Source organism: Strongylocentrotus purpuratus, unplaced genomic scaffold, assembly GCF_000002235.5.
Source record: "Strongylocentrotus purpuratus isolate Spur 01 unplaced genomic scaffold, Spur_5.0 spur5_scaffold_6, whole genome shotgun sequence".
NCBI classification, from domain to species: Eukaryota; Metazoa; Echinodermata; class Echinoidea; order Camarodonta; family Strongylocentrotidae; genus Strongylocentrotus; species Strongylocentrotus purpuratus.
Window position 1 is genome coordinate 14182577 of NW_022145612.1, and position 17088 is coordinate 14199664.

The following is a 17088-nucleotide window of genomic DNA, read 5'->3' on the forward strand; positions in this document are numbered from 1 at the left end:
AAAAAATCCAAAGGGGGGGGGGGTTTAGGGGGGTTTATACACATTAAAAAAGCAACCCCCCAAACACCCCCCTGCGTACGCGCCTGGTTATGATGTTTTTTTATGAATGAAATAAAGATCAATTACAAAACAAATTCTTCCTCACTGGTATTATCTATTTCGCTTCTATTGTAGATACTTTCTGATGTCAATGACTATACAAAAATGCAGATTTACTACTTTTACACTTGTTTGAGTCATGATGATTGTTATTTTTGTAATCCTATGTTGTCAAGATTGCCCGTAAAAAACTTGATTTCAGTAACCAATAAGATAGTGAGTTTCTACCAAATTCCGATTCCTTTCTTTTCTTTTTAAAACTGGGAGGAGGGGGACTCAATTAAAAAAAAAGATGATTGGAAATGCGAAATTATGGACTAAAAAAAAAAGAACAGGATAAAGGAGTAAGACTATAATCAAACCTCTTTGCTTCCGCATTGTGTATGAAGAGGTCACTTATCCAAGAGACAAGACCTCTCTGCCTCACTTTTATTCTTTCTGATGTAAATGACTGTACAAACAAAAACAATCGATTTACTGATTTTACGCTTACGGGATACATGATAATTATTTTAATGATAACTTTATTTCAGTAACTAATTATAGTGAGTTTTTATATTATTAGATATTTTTTTTAACTGCCAAATTGAAGTGTTAAGTCAGTAGGCCATTGCATTGCGTAGCTGCTGACATAGCGTAATGAATAGAGATCGGTATTATGAATATAGGAAAGCTTGGCTATTCAATTTGGCAAGTCAACATTATGGATTCTTATGAGAGGAGTAGCTTGGAATCGAACCCATTGGCCCGAATTCACAAAGGAGGTTTGTCGACAAACCCCGGCCCCCACTCAGTGTTTATTATTATTCCTTAGAACGATGCTCGTCATCGTCATCATAGGTCATGACTGATCAAATTGTTTTACGGCAGGGTCGGTTTTAGCTTATGACGTAACTGATGTTGATGTCGGGTACGTCGAGATACGAATGAATGAAAATTACACCTCTTGATTGCAATACTATTTACCTTCTTCACAATACTGGCATATTTTTTATGTACCCACAATGCATATCCACTGTACACTTTCAAAGCCTTTGAGCGCGCGCACTCTTGTTTTCGATCAATATATATGAGGTAAACACAAATATGTACGACGAACAGACAACTATCTTTTTCTTCTCCCGGTTTGATGCCGAAATTTTTGATAAATACGCTAGAAGTATACACAGATTTCCCAAATCCTGAAATTTAGGTTATTCAAATTGTATTTAAACTTATTTATAGTGAACATGCCGCGGACAAATAAGAAGAAAAAGAAGGGTAAGTTCTTGATCTCTTCTTTCTTGGCTTGCAATATGTTGTCAATGAATGGCATTGCACGTGTGTACGTGTATCAATGAGGTGCCGGTAAATTACGAAGAGAGCGGTGCTTATACTTTTTGTAGACGATGCATGCTTGCTCTTTTTTCGTTGTGAATGTATTCAAATCTAAGTTAGACCCTACATATACATTACAGAACACAAACTTCCTAAATGATATACATGTACTGGTAGAATGAATTAGGTTTAGAATAAGTGTTGAAAGTGAGCGGATTTGAACATGTCGAGCTTTTCTCCAGAGCTCTTAGTCTTGTACCAGTGACTATTGATGTTCTCTGTTGGTCCCAGTGATTTCACGCGTGGGTGATTTCGGTGTAGTTGCTGAGTGTTACTGTTGCATAGCTATCAAGTATCACGCATTTCGAGGGTCTGGAAATGCTCTCACGCACGACGCGCGCTAGATTTTGAAAAAACGCAATAGGATAGTCCTCATAAACAAGGATGTCCTCATATCCCCTCATAAACGCAGACAAAATGCGTCTTCAAAAATAATGGTTGTCTGCATTTATGGGGACGTGCTGGCGATGCCAAAAATGGATTCCCTGGGGGAAAATAACCCTAGATCTAGTTCACTGTCTACTTTTATGGGTTGGCCGTCTTCCCAAGGATTTATTGCTCATAATGTGAAGGTCTCTGTACAAAGTCAATGAAAAATGCATCAAGAAAATCATTGCAGAATCCGTTTTTTGCATCGCCAATGCGCCATTCAAAAATATGAAACGTCTGCGAAAATGACGGTCCTTATTTTTGAGGACGCATCGGTCCGTGTTTACAAAGACGATCCTTATTCTCGGACCAGCGCCCCTACTGACTATACGTGTGTTTTATACCCTTGCCCGCGCACTTGCGCGCTGAATCATGCAAATGTCACGCATTGCTGATCTTTGAACTTGGCGTCTCTGCTGTTGGTGTTTGGTGTGTTGCTTATTGGTGTTATTAAATGTTTCTGGACCCTAGAGGCAAACATTCTTTCAAAATCGAGCTCAAACAACCCTGTCGAAGCTGAAGTCAGACAAATAATTTAAGGACACAGGTAAATATCCCAATTCTCATCACAGCGCGCGCGGATCGATAAGAACGTTAAGAACCCATTGCACTATTCGTATAAGAGTAGGGGGAAACACCTGTGTAATGGTCCACCTGCATACCAAATCCAAATCCAAAAAGGATCCAAATTTCGAGGAGAAGAAGGAGGAGGGGGAGGGGGTAAGGGGAGAAGAGGAGGAGAAGGAGGAATTTGCTGTACACTAAAAGACAATTTTGGAAGTGAAGGGTTGCTTAAATTTAATCTTGTCTGAACTTTTCATTGTCAGTAACTCGGTATGATCCAGTTTCATATTTTGGGACTGTTAGGTTCTACAGAAAAAATTGATATGATAACACTATGTGCATGTAGTGATGTACATGTACATGTACATGTAGATAATTTGGGGCCACTCTTTGGTATGTTGGTGCTAGAATTTTAAAATCCTGAATTCTAATTTAAAGACAAACATGACCAACTGCAAGTTATTGTTGGGCCTGTTAAAATGTATTGTTTGCAGTCCAAAAAGAAAAAAACTTGTACATGTTCATGTACAGTATTTGAAGTAGACACCCTCACACAGTCACAACATCAGCCTTTTCACACACAGCTAAAATTCTATAAACATGATTAGACTTTAAACTAATCAGCTGTACATACGACATCATTCATACACATAAATTTCGGTTCGATCGTTAATCGTTTCGTGATTAACTACTGCTCTTAAAATGCGCAATAGTGCCTTGAAGGTCAGGTCATATCAAACAAAGCACACGCTCCATCCAGTTTAAAAACGTTTAAGCCGTTCACACACAAAATGTCAAGCTCTCTAGTATCTGCAGCCTGCTTTGAGGGGCGTATGAATCGCGACTTCGTATCTATCTGAACATCGTATAAACGATGTTCACACAGGGAAAATTTTCTTTAAAGCTTATCTGCCGTAGTTTACAGGAGGGATTAGAGCGCCCTGCAAGGTCACTGGACAGGTGGTTATCTCATCAACTCAGCTCTCAGTTAACATAAGAAAAAGAGGATCATGGGGGACCAATGGTCACCGATTAGGCATTGTTGTTTGTTATATAGAGGGCACAAGTAGCTACAAGTAGTGCAGTGGGCCTTTAAAGGTGTTTAAAACTGTTGAGTTAAACATGTTATTATCATCTCTAGATACGACGAATTTTAGCTGTGTGTGAAAAGGCTGAAAGTTACATGTGACTGCATGTATTCTTGCATATGATAGGCTATGATGGGACATATATGTGATAATGTGAACTTATTCTCATGAATAATTCATACACATTCATATGCATTTTATTCAAATCACCATTTTTTGTGTGTGTGTGTTGCTGAGAGGTACTTTCACCTAAAATTCACCATTCAGGAGCTTTTTGTTGTTTTGTTTGATACATTTGTGCTGCATCTATGTAGAAGGTGTTTTGTTACTTCTGTACATATTAAGGAAGCTTATAAAGAATTCTAGTTTTAAAGAAGAGGGGAGGGAGGGGGATTACCCCTGTATTCACGGATTGTTTTCCCTATATAAGGACGATTCCCATCCCCCCCCCCCCCCCCCCGGTTCATTACAGGGGACCGTGATAATAAGTTGGTTTTTAAAAGCAGATTGTTTTCGGGGGGTAATTGTCCTTAGGGGTGGGGGGGGGGGGAGAGGGAGAGGGTAGGGGGTGATAGTCCAAGGTGGGTAATTGTAACAAAATGAGGATTATGGATGAAAAGGGAGTTTGCACTCTTATACCCTTTTCTAACTGCACTCTATCGGAGTCACACCGATGAAAATACCGATTGAATTTTCCTTATGTAAACAAAGGTGAAACCGCAGTTTTCCCCCTGTCGGTTTCTAACTGCTGGTAAAATTCACTCGCTGTGGCGAGCCCTTGCCGGAAGTGAAGAATTATTACGTAATTATTAAGCCCGCGCTCCATCTAGCTAGCATGCAGCTTGTTCAACCATAAGTCAACAAACACAGCTGGTTATGGTAAAGCGCGCGTATACTGCGACCTTTGACCATTTTAATCGCTGTTTTAATCGCCCTTTTCTCCCGAACGTTTTCTAACTGCACGTTTCATCGGTGTCACACCGATAGAATGAGAATTTCTCCTGCTCTAGAGCAGGAGAATTTAATCCCCTATTTCTCTTCTTTTCATCGGCTATTTAATCGCCTTTTTCTCCTCTGTTGCTTTCTAACTGGCACTTTCATCGGATGCGTCCGGATGCATCCGATGAAAATCGGTGCAGTTAGAAAAGGGTATTATTGGCAATAATACTCAGCCAATTTCAAACTCCAAACTAACCATTGGGCTGCAATTCTTAGCAAAATATATGATTGGAAAGGTATGCAATGTACACACAATTATTGTTGTTATATACAGTTGTACAAATATTTGCTCTTTTCTTTTTACGTCACTTCATCCAAAGGGCAGATTTGTATCATACATGTACATGTACATGGGAACCATGACAGATGTTCCTTAAAATACATGTTGGCCAAAAGCCTGCCATGGTGTCAGTCAATATAGGTCACAGTTTGACAGTTTATTCAGTATCATCAATAAGCAGTCTACCATATGCTTCAAAATCGAAAGAATTTCATTGACCAAATTGCTATTTTATTCGGCTACTAAATGTAGTCTTTAAAGTGTCGACTTTATGTTTATCTCATTGTTATATTCTGAATAAGAAATTTAGTAGATATTTTACTTTTGTGTGTCCATCTGGCATTTTGGACAAAACTCTTGAGAAATGAAGGCATCTCGTCGTTTTCTCTCACCAGGCGGGGCTAGAGCCGGAGATAGCAGCGAGTATGATACGGCTGAGGAGACAGCGAGCGTCACCAGCAGTCATATATCAGAACCAGACAGCATTGATGAAGGTAGGGTTTGAAGATTTGAAAACAAAACAATTAACAGTGTATTAAGTATTAATGAATATGGGGACTTTAACATATTACTTGTACATGTATTTATTAATCCATATTGATTAATTTCTTCTTGGGTTGTTTCATTTTATTTGGTTTCATTTTGGTGTCCTTATTCATTTATTTTATTTTTTATTTTTTTCTGGGGAAGGCATACTTAAGGTAGGGTTTCTTCTTTTTTCCCCCAATCACTAATCATGCCACAAATTAGTGCTGTAACATCACGGATATCTCCAATTCCGTTTAACCGCCAGTCAAAACAGGACGGTTTTCGGTTAAACGATTTTTTTAGTTGTTTTTTTGACCGACTGTGAAAAAAACCCACGCGGGAAGGATATTCATCTAAAAGAACATTTAGAAGAATGTGTAAGATCATTAATGTAAATTAAAAACATTAGAGGACCTAGGATAGAACCTTGTGGTACGCCGTGTGTAAAAGTTGGATGAATTATTATTATAAACTACATATTGAGATCTATTACAAAGATTACTTTCAAACCAAGATGACAGAAAAATTGGAGTGTTGTTCTAGTTTCGGAGTGGTGAGTCAACGCACAGATTACTGAACTGGTAGACATTGCCAGGCATAGTACCAGGTGGAGGGGCGTATATAAATCGAAACTTAAAAATAATAAAAAATTATTAAAAAAAAATAAATAAATAAAAATTTTAAAAAAAAAAAAACGGGAAAACGAAACCGTCCAATTGAAAACGGAATCCGCCATGGGCGGTCGGATACCGGACGGTTAAACGTTTGACTACAGCACTACCACAAATCGTTGAAACAACGCATAAATAACACCCAAACAGCTGTTGTGTGTATTAAATGAGAACAATTTGCCAAGTTCTTGGAATGACAAATGTCTGACATTGCAATACGAAATGTGTCATTTACTGTCAATATTCGAATTTTTTGGCAGTACAGGGGTGCATGTATATGAAATTACTTCCCAGTAGTAAGAGTTGTTACATGTATGTTATAGAAATATTTACAATACTTGTACATGTAAGGGAAGACAAGGGAGAAACATTTCCTGAAACAATGTTAGATTATACTTGATTCTCTTCACTATTATAATGGGTGGAGAAGAGTGCATTTTCTCTATGCAAAGTTGTACACATGGCATTAAAAGATTATGACTTGCAAAGTGAAATATGCTATGTTGAAATAGGAAATAGTATGACAGCTGTTCATGTACATGTAGGAAGTTACACAAATAGACTAGGTGACCACTGAGCCATCAGATACTTGGTAAAGAGAAAGGTCATAGAGCATCATCAAATTCTACAGTGTACTGTAATGTACACGTGTACATGTACATACTCTGAACAGTGAACAGTCACTACAGTGTACACTATACTGACTATAGGCCTTACTCCATAGGAAACATGTATTACTAACTATTCATGGTATTTCTCTTTATTATATTGACTGGAATTCATTTTCAACCCAATTTCCTTTTTTTTTATGATTACATATCTAGCATAGTGTTTTACATTTCATTACAGCACTACAGTACTTCACACATATAGATTAGATATCTTGCTATGATACATGTAACTGACAGACCTTTGAACTAGATTAAATATTGGCTAACTCCCAATTTCATTCTGAAGGTTGGATCAAGGATATTGGCACAGTTGCAGGAAAATTGTACATAAGTTCATATGAAGGCTTTCTGTTTTACGTTCAATGTAAAGTGTACACACAATATATGTCCAATGAGATATAATATGCATAATGCTACTGATCTATTGCTGCAAAGATAGTAATAAGTAAGTTAATACACATACATGTACATTGTACATGTACCATGTAGATCAGAATTACATGTGCAAACATACAGTACAGTGTATGGTACACATTGGACAATGAAGTAAACTGTGTACAGTATGTGCATGTATATTGTTATGTGAAAACAATCATTAGAATAGAAGTCCAGTATAAATAATTTGGCCATTATTCTAAAGAAGACTTTCATTTCTCATTTGCAGCAATTTACTTTCTTTGTAAGTGCTGGGTATTATGCTTTATTTAAATGTCTTATTAAATTACTACATTTTACGTTATTTTACTACATTAAAAAATACAAGAGGTTGTAATTATTATTATTAATGCACAATTGTAAAATTCTATTTATTTTCTTTGTGAATCAGCTATAGCGAGCCATGGGTTGGATGACGTGGATGAGACCAGTGGTCAAGATGCCTTTGAAGAGAAGATTAGAGATTTCATCGATGGAACAACACAGAAGAGGTACTCTATCTACATGATAGGATTTGACTTTATTCCCAAGTCACACTGCCACACTGACTCCAAGTCAACTTCAAAGTAACCCAATCAATTATTGGCCTTTCAGTGTAGTGTATTGTCCTTGGTGTGTCTACTAGAGTACTAGAGTGAATATGATACTTCATATGATAAATGAGTGTATGATTACTTACAACAGTCAATAGCCTTAATATGGTAGATTGATGTTCGTGTACTACAATAAAGTGGATTTGTTGTTTATATTTCAATCCAACATTAAGTATTAACTCTTTGTCAGCAAGGCGTAGACATATTTGATTTGATTCACAGGATTTGAACTCTAATAATAGTTTTGTGATATTGGAATACTTATGAATGTAGAATTTGTTTAAGAGATAATCAAGGAACAACAAATAAAAGAGCTGAATCACAAAGATTTGATGATAACACAGTTCATATTAAAATCATGATTCAATTCTTTGGTAACATGATATCATGAGGTAACAATACAGCTGGTAGTGTGTTGTGCCCTTGTTTAACAAATTACATGTTAATGAAGGGCATTTCAAAATGACATTTCCATTTGATTATTGACTAGCTCTCTCTCTCTTTCTCTCTCCCTCTTCTTCTCACAGTGCTGCAGGTCGCAAGCACTGTTTTGAAGGCATCAGGGCAGCGTTCTCAAAGAAGTACATCTTTGATTTTGTAGACAGTAGAAAGATCACAATTGCAGACTGCCTTGAAAGAAGTATAAAGAAAGGTGAGTTCTTTACCTAAAGTGCAAAGCTACAGGGAGATCGGAATTAAATTTCTTTCTAACAACTGAGTGTGCATGCCGATTAACACATGTAGGTGCAATTAATCCACACAATACAGCTGCAAAATGTGAACAAAAATATTGCAATCAAAAATTATTTTGGCTTGCAAAAATTTGGTTTCTACAAAAGTAGCCTTCTTTTTTTGCAATAATTTCCTAGTACCATTGCATTTCATATAAAGTCTGGCAATTGCATTTTCTGCCCTCGAGTATAGACCGAGCTGAGTAGGTACTTGATAAACGGTGTATAATTATTCATTGTTAACCCATTACCTACTACCAGGTGAGTTTTGAGCATTCAGTAATTAACAGGTTATCAGCTAATTCGAACGTATTTTGACTTTAGGAAGACAAATACAATTTATGGAATAAAATAAAGTGACATGGATGGGTGTGTTAGATCTGTTAGCACTGCGAGAGTTAAAAAGCGTGTACAACACAGTGGCGTATTGACTGTACTGAGCAGTGAGCACTGATAGTTTGCAAACATTCGTCCATGACTCAGTTCTGAGATCAAAGTTCAAATTCTTTTATGATCATGGTTATTTTGCAAGTAGGAAAGACAAATATTATTTTAACATGATCACTGATGGATGGGAAGAATTGTTCATGTACTGATAGGTAAATAATTACAGTGATAAACATTTAAAAAAAAAAAAAAAAAGTGAAAATCAATTATAATGTAAATGAGACAGCCGTCTTTACTGGAGCCATAACCAATAGTGTGTGTAGTTCAAAATCTGATATATTATAGACAATCTATGGATCTAGATAAATTGTATACAGGACAATCTTCAAAGTGATTCATATTCGCATACATGATGATAAACTTGTTTTGTCATGATCACAGTATTTCAATTACATGTACAGATTGAGATTCTCATACCTGACCGATAGTCTGTGATTACATAATATCATTTTCCAATCCCATTCTTTGCTCTACCCCACAGGTAAAGGTGATGAACAGGTTCTAGCAGCTAAACTATTAAACACACTATGGATCCAGCTTGGTGCAGGACCGGAATGTGAGGAAGTGTTTGCCGCTCTTCGGCCAGTCCTCATGTCCAAGGTGCTAGATAAAACTGCTTCTCCTGCTGCAAGAGCCAGTGTGAGCATATTTTCTGTTTTTATTTTTGTTTCTTTCTTTTTCTTCTTCATTTACTGACAGTTACAGACTTATGTAAAGTTATCGGTTAAGAAAATCAAAGTATGAAATTATAGTCTAGGTAGTAGCATTGTTTTGCATTGTTTTACATTGTTTCTCTTCTGGTATTTACTCATGAATTGTTCTGCATCTAGACTTAAATATAATGCATGATTTCAAAACTTAATGTTTGAAGAAGTAAACTTTATTCAGCATCACCTGTACTTGACAATATCGTTAAAGGTAAAGACCAGTATTGGAAACGCCCCAAGTTCAAAAAATGAAATCGCATGACCATAACTGGTCTTTACCTTTAAGACTTGTTAAATATTACTTTAACAGTAGAAGTCTACAGGGGTTGGCAACATTATTTATGGGATATTTTTCTCATATCTTTCTCAAAAGGCAAGGTATGAAGTATAACTGCAGTAGTACTGGATTTCAAAGTAATATTCTTTTACTAAAACTTAGCAATTTTGCTTTAAATTAAGACTACAATTTTAGGAATATAAGAGCACTGTTCTCTTCCTCTATAAATAAAAGTCATATGTACATCACCCTTCCTTTCCGTTAAACAAAAAATCATCAGTGTTTTTCAGTGACGAATGTTGGTTTGCCTAGATTGATGAATGTGTCATCCCTCTTTATTTTTTCTTATTGTATATTATTTTCTTAATTTTTCAGTGTGCCTCAGCTTTAGGACTAGGAACATTTATAGCAGCTGCAGAGTTTGAGGTATGTAACAAGCAGACCTTTACATCACACTTGATCTTTATTGTTGATTAACCATTTCAGTGTATATTGTGAGGGTTTAGCAGTCATGTGCATATACACTATGAACATGACTGACAAAGAAAGCGGACAAAATATACAGTTCCTCAAGTAGACAAAGGAACATCCCTTCACTGCTATTATGTAAAAAGGTGAATATGCATGTGACACCTGTTCCACACATTTTTACATAATAGCAGTGAAGGCATGTTCCTTTGTCTACCTGAGGAACTGTATATTTTGTCCGCTTTCTTTGTCAGTCATATTCATAGTGATAGTCAACATGCGGAGGATCAGATACAAAAGATGCTTTTTTGTGAATTTCTGGTGAGGCTGTCAAATGATTGCAGTACTTTATTCTATGTATTTTTTAATTTGTTAGTAAATCATGAACAATTTAGCTTTTAGCTGATAATCACGATTTGTATTAAACCATGAAGAAATAAGAATGAAGAAGTAAATAAAATGGTGTATTTTTCCTTCAGACTGTATGCAGCTGCATGAATGCTCTAGAGGACATCTTCAGTGCTTCATACCTCAAAGGTGATGGGTCCAGTCCAACCCATAAACCTGGTGTATCTACCCTTCACACCGCAGCACTTAATGGCTGGATGCTACTACTGTCTATCACTCCTACCTCTAGGATAAAACATATAGTAGAAACGTAAGTTCAGGGAATGTTATGCATTACCCTCCGCATTGCCAAATTAATTGCCATTAAAAATCAGAACATCATTCTGGAACGTTCATTAATGACAATTGTCCAAAACCTTATGGCACCGAATGGATTAGATGACATTAAGATTTTGTTGGATCTCTGACGTGTTGATAACTGTCATGCCTGAGATGTAGAGAATTATGCATTCACTGGCAATCTGGAGAAGCAGGAAGCTGAAATAAATGTAAACTATAGCTGGGGAAAAAAGAAGGTTAAGTCACTCCTTGTAAAAGAAACATTGAAAAATTAGTTGACAGATGTGGACACCAAGTGCTGGATATAATTAGGTTTCCTGAAGACTTCACATAAATAGCGAATGTTAACTATATTTGATATTTGCATCTAATGAATAACTACGTGATAGACCTCTTGTCCACAGGAAAAACTTATATCTACCATAACTACATTTAATCCAAGTTTTTCTTGATATTTTCTTTGACTTCAAACAGACATTTACCTAAGCTTCCAGATCTCCTGTCCAGTGATGATGTCAACCTTAGAATAGTCGCAGGGGAAGCTATAGCTATGCTTTATGAACTAGCCAGAGAAGATGATGAGGTATGTACTTGTAATACAAAAGAAAGTTTTAATTATCCAGGGTGGCCTCATCGGTGTAAAGGCTGTAATCGTACATTCAACTCCATCTGAAACACGAATGGAGAGTTCATCTTATTTGCCATGAAAAAAGACTGCATTTCCAATAAGAGGTTATCTTTAGCTATAAAGTGATGTTAAGTTTTAAAAATTCTAAGCATATCTTCCATCTCCTGATTTTCCTCACTCCACCCGTCATATCTCCCTTATCCTTGTATTTTCACTAAAGGCAACTCTACAGAGGTCATAGGACTAATTCCTATATTACTAACATATTTGGAGAGAATAACAATCAATCAATCTTCTAAGTTCATAGGAGCTATTTTTTTTTTGCTGGAAGTTGTTTTAATAAAACAAACTAAGTTTAAAGAATGTTTTCTTGGTAACATGAAATAACTACATGTGTATATTGTATGTAATTTGATCCTAACTTTCATATTCGATGATAACATGGTACTTGAGCTCATGGCATTCCTATCAATCTTTTAAAATTTTAATCAACAGTTAACTGAAATAAAATCATGTCAAACAAGAAGAGTAGTTTAGAAGTAGTGGGCAGCAAGGAAGTGAAAGAAGGATGGAAATATTAGTGACAACTTTTGGTGCATTCTGTTATTAATGATCGATTTGATTTATTTGATTACTGTAGTACCCTTTAAATTTCTAATAGAAGTTTTAAGAATAAATCAATGACAAATTATTAGAAAACCTTTGGAAAACTTAATGGTGAGTGGAATACAAAAACTGACCATTTAAAAAAAAATCATTGATGGAGAAGTAATTCATTTAAAATGGAACATTGAAACTTAAACTTACTTCATATTTTTGTTTTTCTTCATATCTTGCAGGAATTTGAAGGTGATGATATAGATGAACTTGTAGTGAAGATAAGAAATCTAGCTACAGATAGTAACAAGCACAGAGCCAAGAAAGACTTGAGGCAACAACGGTCTAGTTTTAGGGACATCATACAAACTATAGAGGTAAACATAGCAGCTTGGTTCTCGCTTTGTGAAAAGATTTGATAACTGCACTTTAAAAATGTTAGTGTTAGTATTCAGACACTAACGCAGGTAGATTAGCACTTATTGTTAAAACAATCAGTTTATCCGCTTGTTAGCCAACAGTTTTGTCTCTTACTGATATTGAATGGTTTATCTGTTGTGAAATTGGTCAAGATAAGTAAGCGTTTGTAGACACGTTTCTGCTAACAGCTCACAAGCACTATTTTCAGAAACAATTGGTTGAATCGTTTGAACACAAGCACATACAAATGGGTCAACTGTTGTAAAATTTAGAGTGTGTTCATTGGCATTTCTTCTTTTAAAGAAATTGCTGGAAAAAATAACTATTATCTCATACTGGCTTCATGCTAGCTTTCATAAATTTTTCACCAATATTTGTTACCTGTTCGGGATAGTCACGCCTCTTAATGACCCTTTTCCATCCAGTGTCCCAAAATCTATATAACTGTTTTGCGCAAAGGATGTTCTGGGTGTATTGTAACCAGAAAGAAAGTATTTTCTTTTGTATTTATATATTGTGCTTTAATACCAGCCACACTCCATACACAAAAGCATTCATTATTGCTGATGATGTTAATGATATTACTCTGATTCAAGAGAACCGCCGACTTTTGCTGTTTCTGTGATACTAACCTACATCCCAACCCTTGCATCATCCTCACAGAACGGGGAATCCCCGCAGGAGCTGGTCAAATTTGGAGTAGAATGTTTAGAGATAGACTCATGGGTGAGAAGACGGCAGTATTCCATCATCCGCGAGTCCCTAGGCTCAGGCACCAACACACATCTACAGGAGAACCCTTTACTCAGGGATATATTTGGACTAGGGGCTCCCCTTGTTATAGGCCTAGGAGGTCATAAGAAAGCCTCCAAAACAGAGAGGGTGAGTTCCGTCATGCGTTGGTATTGGGCAATTCTGCTTATAAACTACAGTACATTTGATGTGGAAACATTTCCAGGTGACTGGCTGTACACGTAATTTCTTCTCTTATTTTGAAGAAAAAAAATTGTGTGGTCACTACAGTTGTACCAAAAAGACACAACCAATGGCCAGGTCAATCAATTTTTAATTCCCTCGATTTAATAAAAGATGAAAATTTCATACTGGAATTGTTTTACAGAATTTTCTTTGACAATCAGGAATAGGAAACTTTGGACTTTGGAGGTCTTCCCCATTCTTCATATGCAAGGATGTTGATAAAACAACTTGTAACTTCTGTCATATATCTCACACACTTTATGCATATATTTGCATTGATTTCATAGTATTACATTTACTGGAACCTTACTTTTGAGAAAGCACAAATTCAAAACTTTGTAACAATTTGCTTTATACCTTTTTTAAAACAATGGCATACATGAAGAAGAAAATGAACAGCACAAAATAATATGTTGATATCATCAAACAGTATTAAATAGAGTTATAGAATGGCCCATATCCATGATAATAGATGCCCTTATTTCTATAAGCTCCTGGTTATCTGGATAGGGCAGCTTCTCATGTCAAAACTTGATTCCTTGGCATTATTTAAAGTGTTATTTGCAGGTTTCTGTTTATTATGTGCCCCAAAATCATGATTTTGCTCTGCTAGGCATGGGTATTAAATCACTTCTGGGAAAGGGAAATATCATTCTTCTTTTCTTCTTGTTCTCTTTCTTACAGCATAATTTTAACTCTGCAGCATTCAAGGCTCGTACCAAAGTCAGAAGCAAGCAACGAGACAAGCGTGTAGCAATATACTGAAATCCCTCATAGTTTGATTGTTCTTATCCTTTACTTTTTAAACTTTATCCTGTTAAGCTCATTCAGACATGATGCGGTAAATCGTTTTGAAAACCACAGTGGAAAAAATAGAATTGCACAAGCATAGGGCATCCCAGGATGCCTGTTTTCTGGCCTTAACCCGATTCCAGGCCTGATACCTTCCCTTTTTAGGCTTCATATTCTACAGCACATATGGGACTCAAACATGTTAGGGTCTCATTACAGGCTCACTGGGTGAAATCACCAGGGCTCAACAGGTTCATAATACATGTTATCAATAACAAGATACTATAATTGTTGTAAGCTACTGAACTCCTTACATATGATTGGCTAGGAGCAGATTCGTCATAAATCTGTGGCAATTGTTATTGAAAACAAAGTTTTATGAAATAGAACCCTGGTCTTCCCTTTAGATCACAGAGTATATAAAGAGAATTTTGGTGGGTGCATTTGTTTTATTAACCCTCTACTTGCCATTCATTCTCACCTATAATGATATTGTGCTGCCTCTGGTTATCTGAAGTGATTCACTGCGTCTTGTCTGAACAGGGTTTAGAAGCCATATCTAATCTATCTCAATTCTAAATTATGATAGTGTAAGAAGCATGGACGATTGTTTGTGTAGAAGATATTGTTTACAAGGACGGGGGTAACTGCAACTTACAGCAATGTATTATGGGTATAGCTTGATGTTCATTTAGCACATCATTGGCTAGGAAGTCATGCACATATGCTTGGGTAACTGCCGTTAATTTCTTATTTTGCCAGTTCCCAATCATTTTCTCCACCCCAGCTGAATCACTTCAAACAGAAAGTATACAAGGTACTGTTGAGTGCTGTGTAACTGTTTGAGTGTCCTTTTCTCAAGTGGAAACTTGCAATGTATACTGTGACCAAGTTTAATTGTATTATGACCCAGATCTGTTGACTACCTCAAATGATCACATTTTTCATTAAGTATTATGACCCACAAACATGAGCCCTTTTTTTCCCTTTCTATCCATCATGAAGTTCATGTAGTCGCTCGCAATTATCTTATGAGAAAAGTTATGAAACTTAGGAAGGTTCTTTTCTTCCATTTCCTATTTCCTGATACCAACAGAATGTGCTGGCTATTCTAGAGGCCTTTTCCTTTGACGGTTACTAGCAGAATGTACTTGCACTCATGCTTTAGGTGCAGTACTTTACCAAATCTACAAAAACAGTGGTAATTCAGTTAAATATATACATATATATATATATCACCAATATGTATTGAAGTAAGCATCAAACTTAATTTCAGCCCGGATATTAAAGAAATACCGGTAAACACTTGAAGAACACAACCAGGAAGTTATTACTTTACTTGCCAGCAAACGATAGTGAATCATATTAAGACTGACAGAAAATTTATATCCAGGGACTAACCTATCCCCTACTTGGCATATGTCATGATGTAGCATTGATTTAGTTTGTATAAGTAGAGCTTGGAAATAACAAATAAAACATGAATGTGCCTACGTAGCTGTCTGGGCAACATGTAACACAAAACAAACACTTAATAACCCTCAGTGAAACATGTGAAGCATCATTGAAGAGTTATTGAAGAGGAATATAATTTCCTCTTAATCAACATCAAGATTACATTTGAAAAATGTTTGTCTAAAACCTTTTGGTCTTTTCTCCAAATATTTAGATATATTGAAAGTTTGTTCTTTTTACTTTAAAAAAAAAAGATTTAAAGTTAAATGTTTAAAGTATACTTTGTTTGAATTGTATTCTAAATTCTTGACCTATATATTAATATCGTGTAAAACATGTATACCTGTATTTGTTCTTCTCTAATGCTTCTGTCCTCGAGACATGTGGTTGTCATTATAGACAGACAAAAACAGAAAATGAATTAATTTGGTAAGTTTTTTTTTTTCAGAAAGCTTGCTAAATCTATTCCATAATAATGAAATTATTGCTTATATGAGCTAAAACTCTGTAAAGGATAATGTTTTTACATACATGTGCAATTGACCTGTAAGGAAAAAGGACAATTTTTTTTTTTTTTTTTTTGGGTGGGGGGGGGGGGGGGGGGGGGATTTTTCGCATATTTGAATAAGATTTCGGCTTATTGTCATGTGATAAGAATTCGGTACCCTGTTTAATATACAGAATATGTCCAGGAATCCTCTTATGCAGACAAAGACAATATGCTATAACATAACAATATTTATAAGCCCTTAAAATTCTTCAACCTTGTGCATTAGAATTGTGATACAGAATCACAAATATTCCCTCATGTATTAGCGTCATTCTGCAAGTGTTTTTTGAACTGCACCCAGTGATATGAGGGAATCATTCAAATCCTGTTTTCAGTTTCCAGTCGATGGTAACACATTGCAAACAATTATTTAGTTTCACTCAATCAAAATTTAGAATCGCTTCAAGCTCATGCTTTAACATATATGTAAAAGAGGTTTGCCCTCACATAGCTCAACCATTAATACAAGATTATAATTTAGCTTACATGAGAATACATTGGGTGTGGATTCTAGAGTGGGTTGGCACAAGTAGTCTTGCAGAAATGCATCAAGAATTTCAACTTATTTTCTCCTGTGAATAAACCATTGAAAGTGAATGATTCACATATTTAATAAA

The 17088-nt window shown here is 35.9% G+C and overlaps 1 protein-coding gene across 1 annotated transcript; it reads left to right on the forward strand.

The window, feature by feature from the left end:
• The first annotated feature begins 1151 nt into the window (after nt 1-1151).
• LOC100888771 (interferon-related developmental regulator 2) lies at nt 1152-17088 on the forward strand. Its single transcript, XM_031000305.1, has 11 exons — nt 1152-1359; nt 5232-5330; nt 7533-7632; nt 8262-8386; nt 9394-9551; nt 10272-10322; nt 10844-11022; nt 11526-11634; nt 12519-12653; nt 13360-13578; nt 14359-17088. Exons 1-11 carry the CDS (start codon nt 1329-1331, stop codon nt 14437-14439), a joined length of 1287 nt encoding a protein of 428 aa, XP_030856165.1. The 5' UTR covers nt 1152-1328; the 3' UTR covers nt 14440-17088.

Coding starts and splice junctions, on each gene's coding strand:
- LOC100888771 (XM_031000305.1), top strand. CDS start 1,329: ATGCCGCGGACAAATAAGAAGAAAAAGAAGG. Junction 1,360..5,231: donor AAATAAGAAGAAAAAGAAGG/GTAAGTTCTTGA, acceptor TTCTCTCACCAG/GCGGGGCTAGAGCCGGAGAT. Junction 13,579..14,358: donor AAGCCTCCAAAACAGAGAGG/GTGAGTTCCGTC, acceptor TCTTTCTTACAG/CATAATTTTAACTCTGCAGC.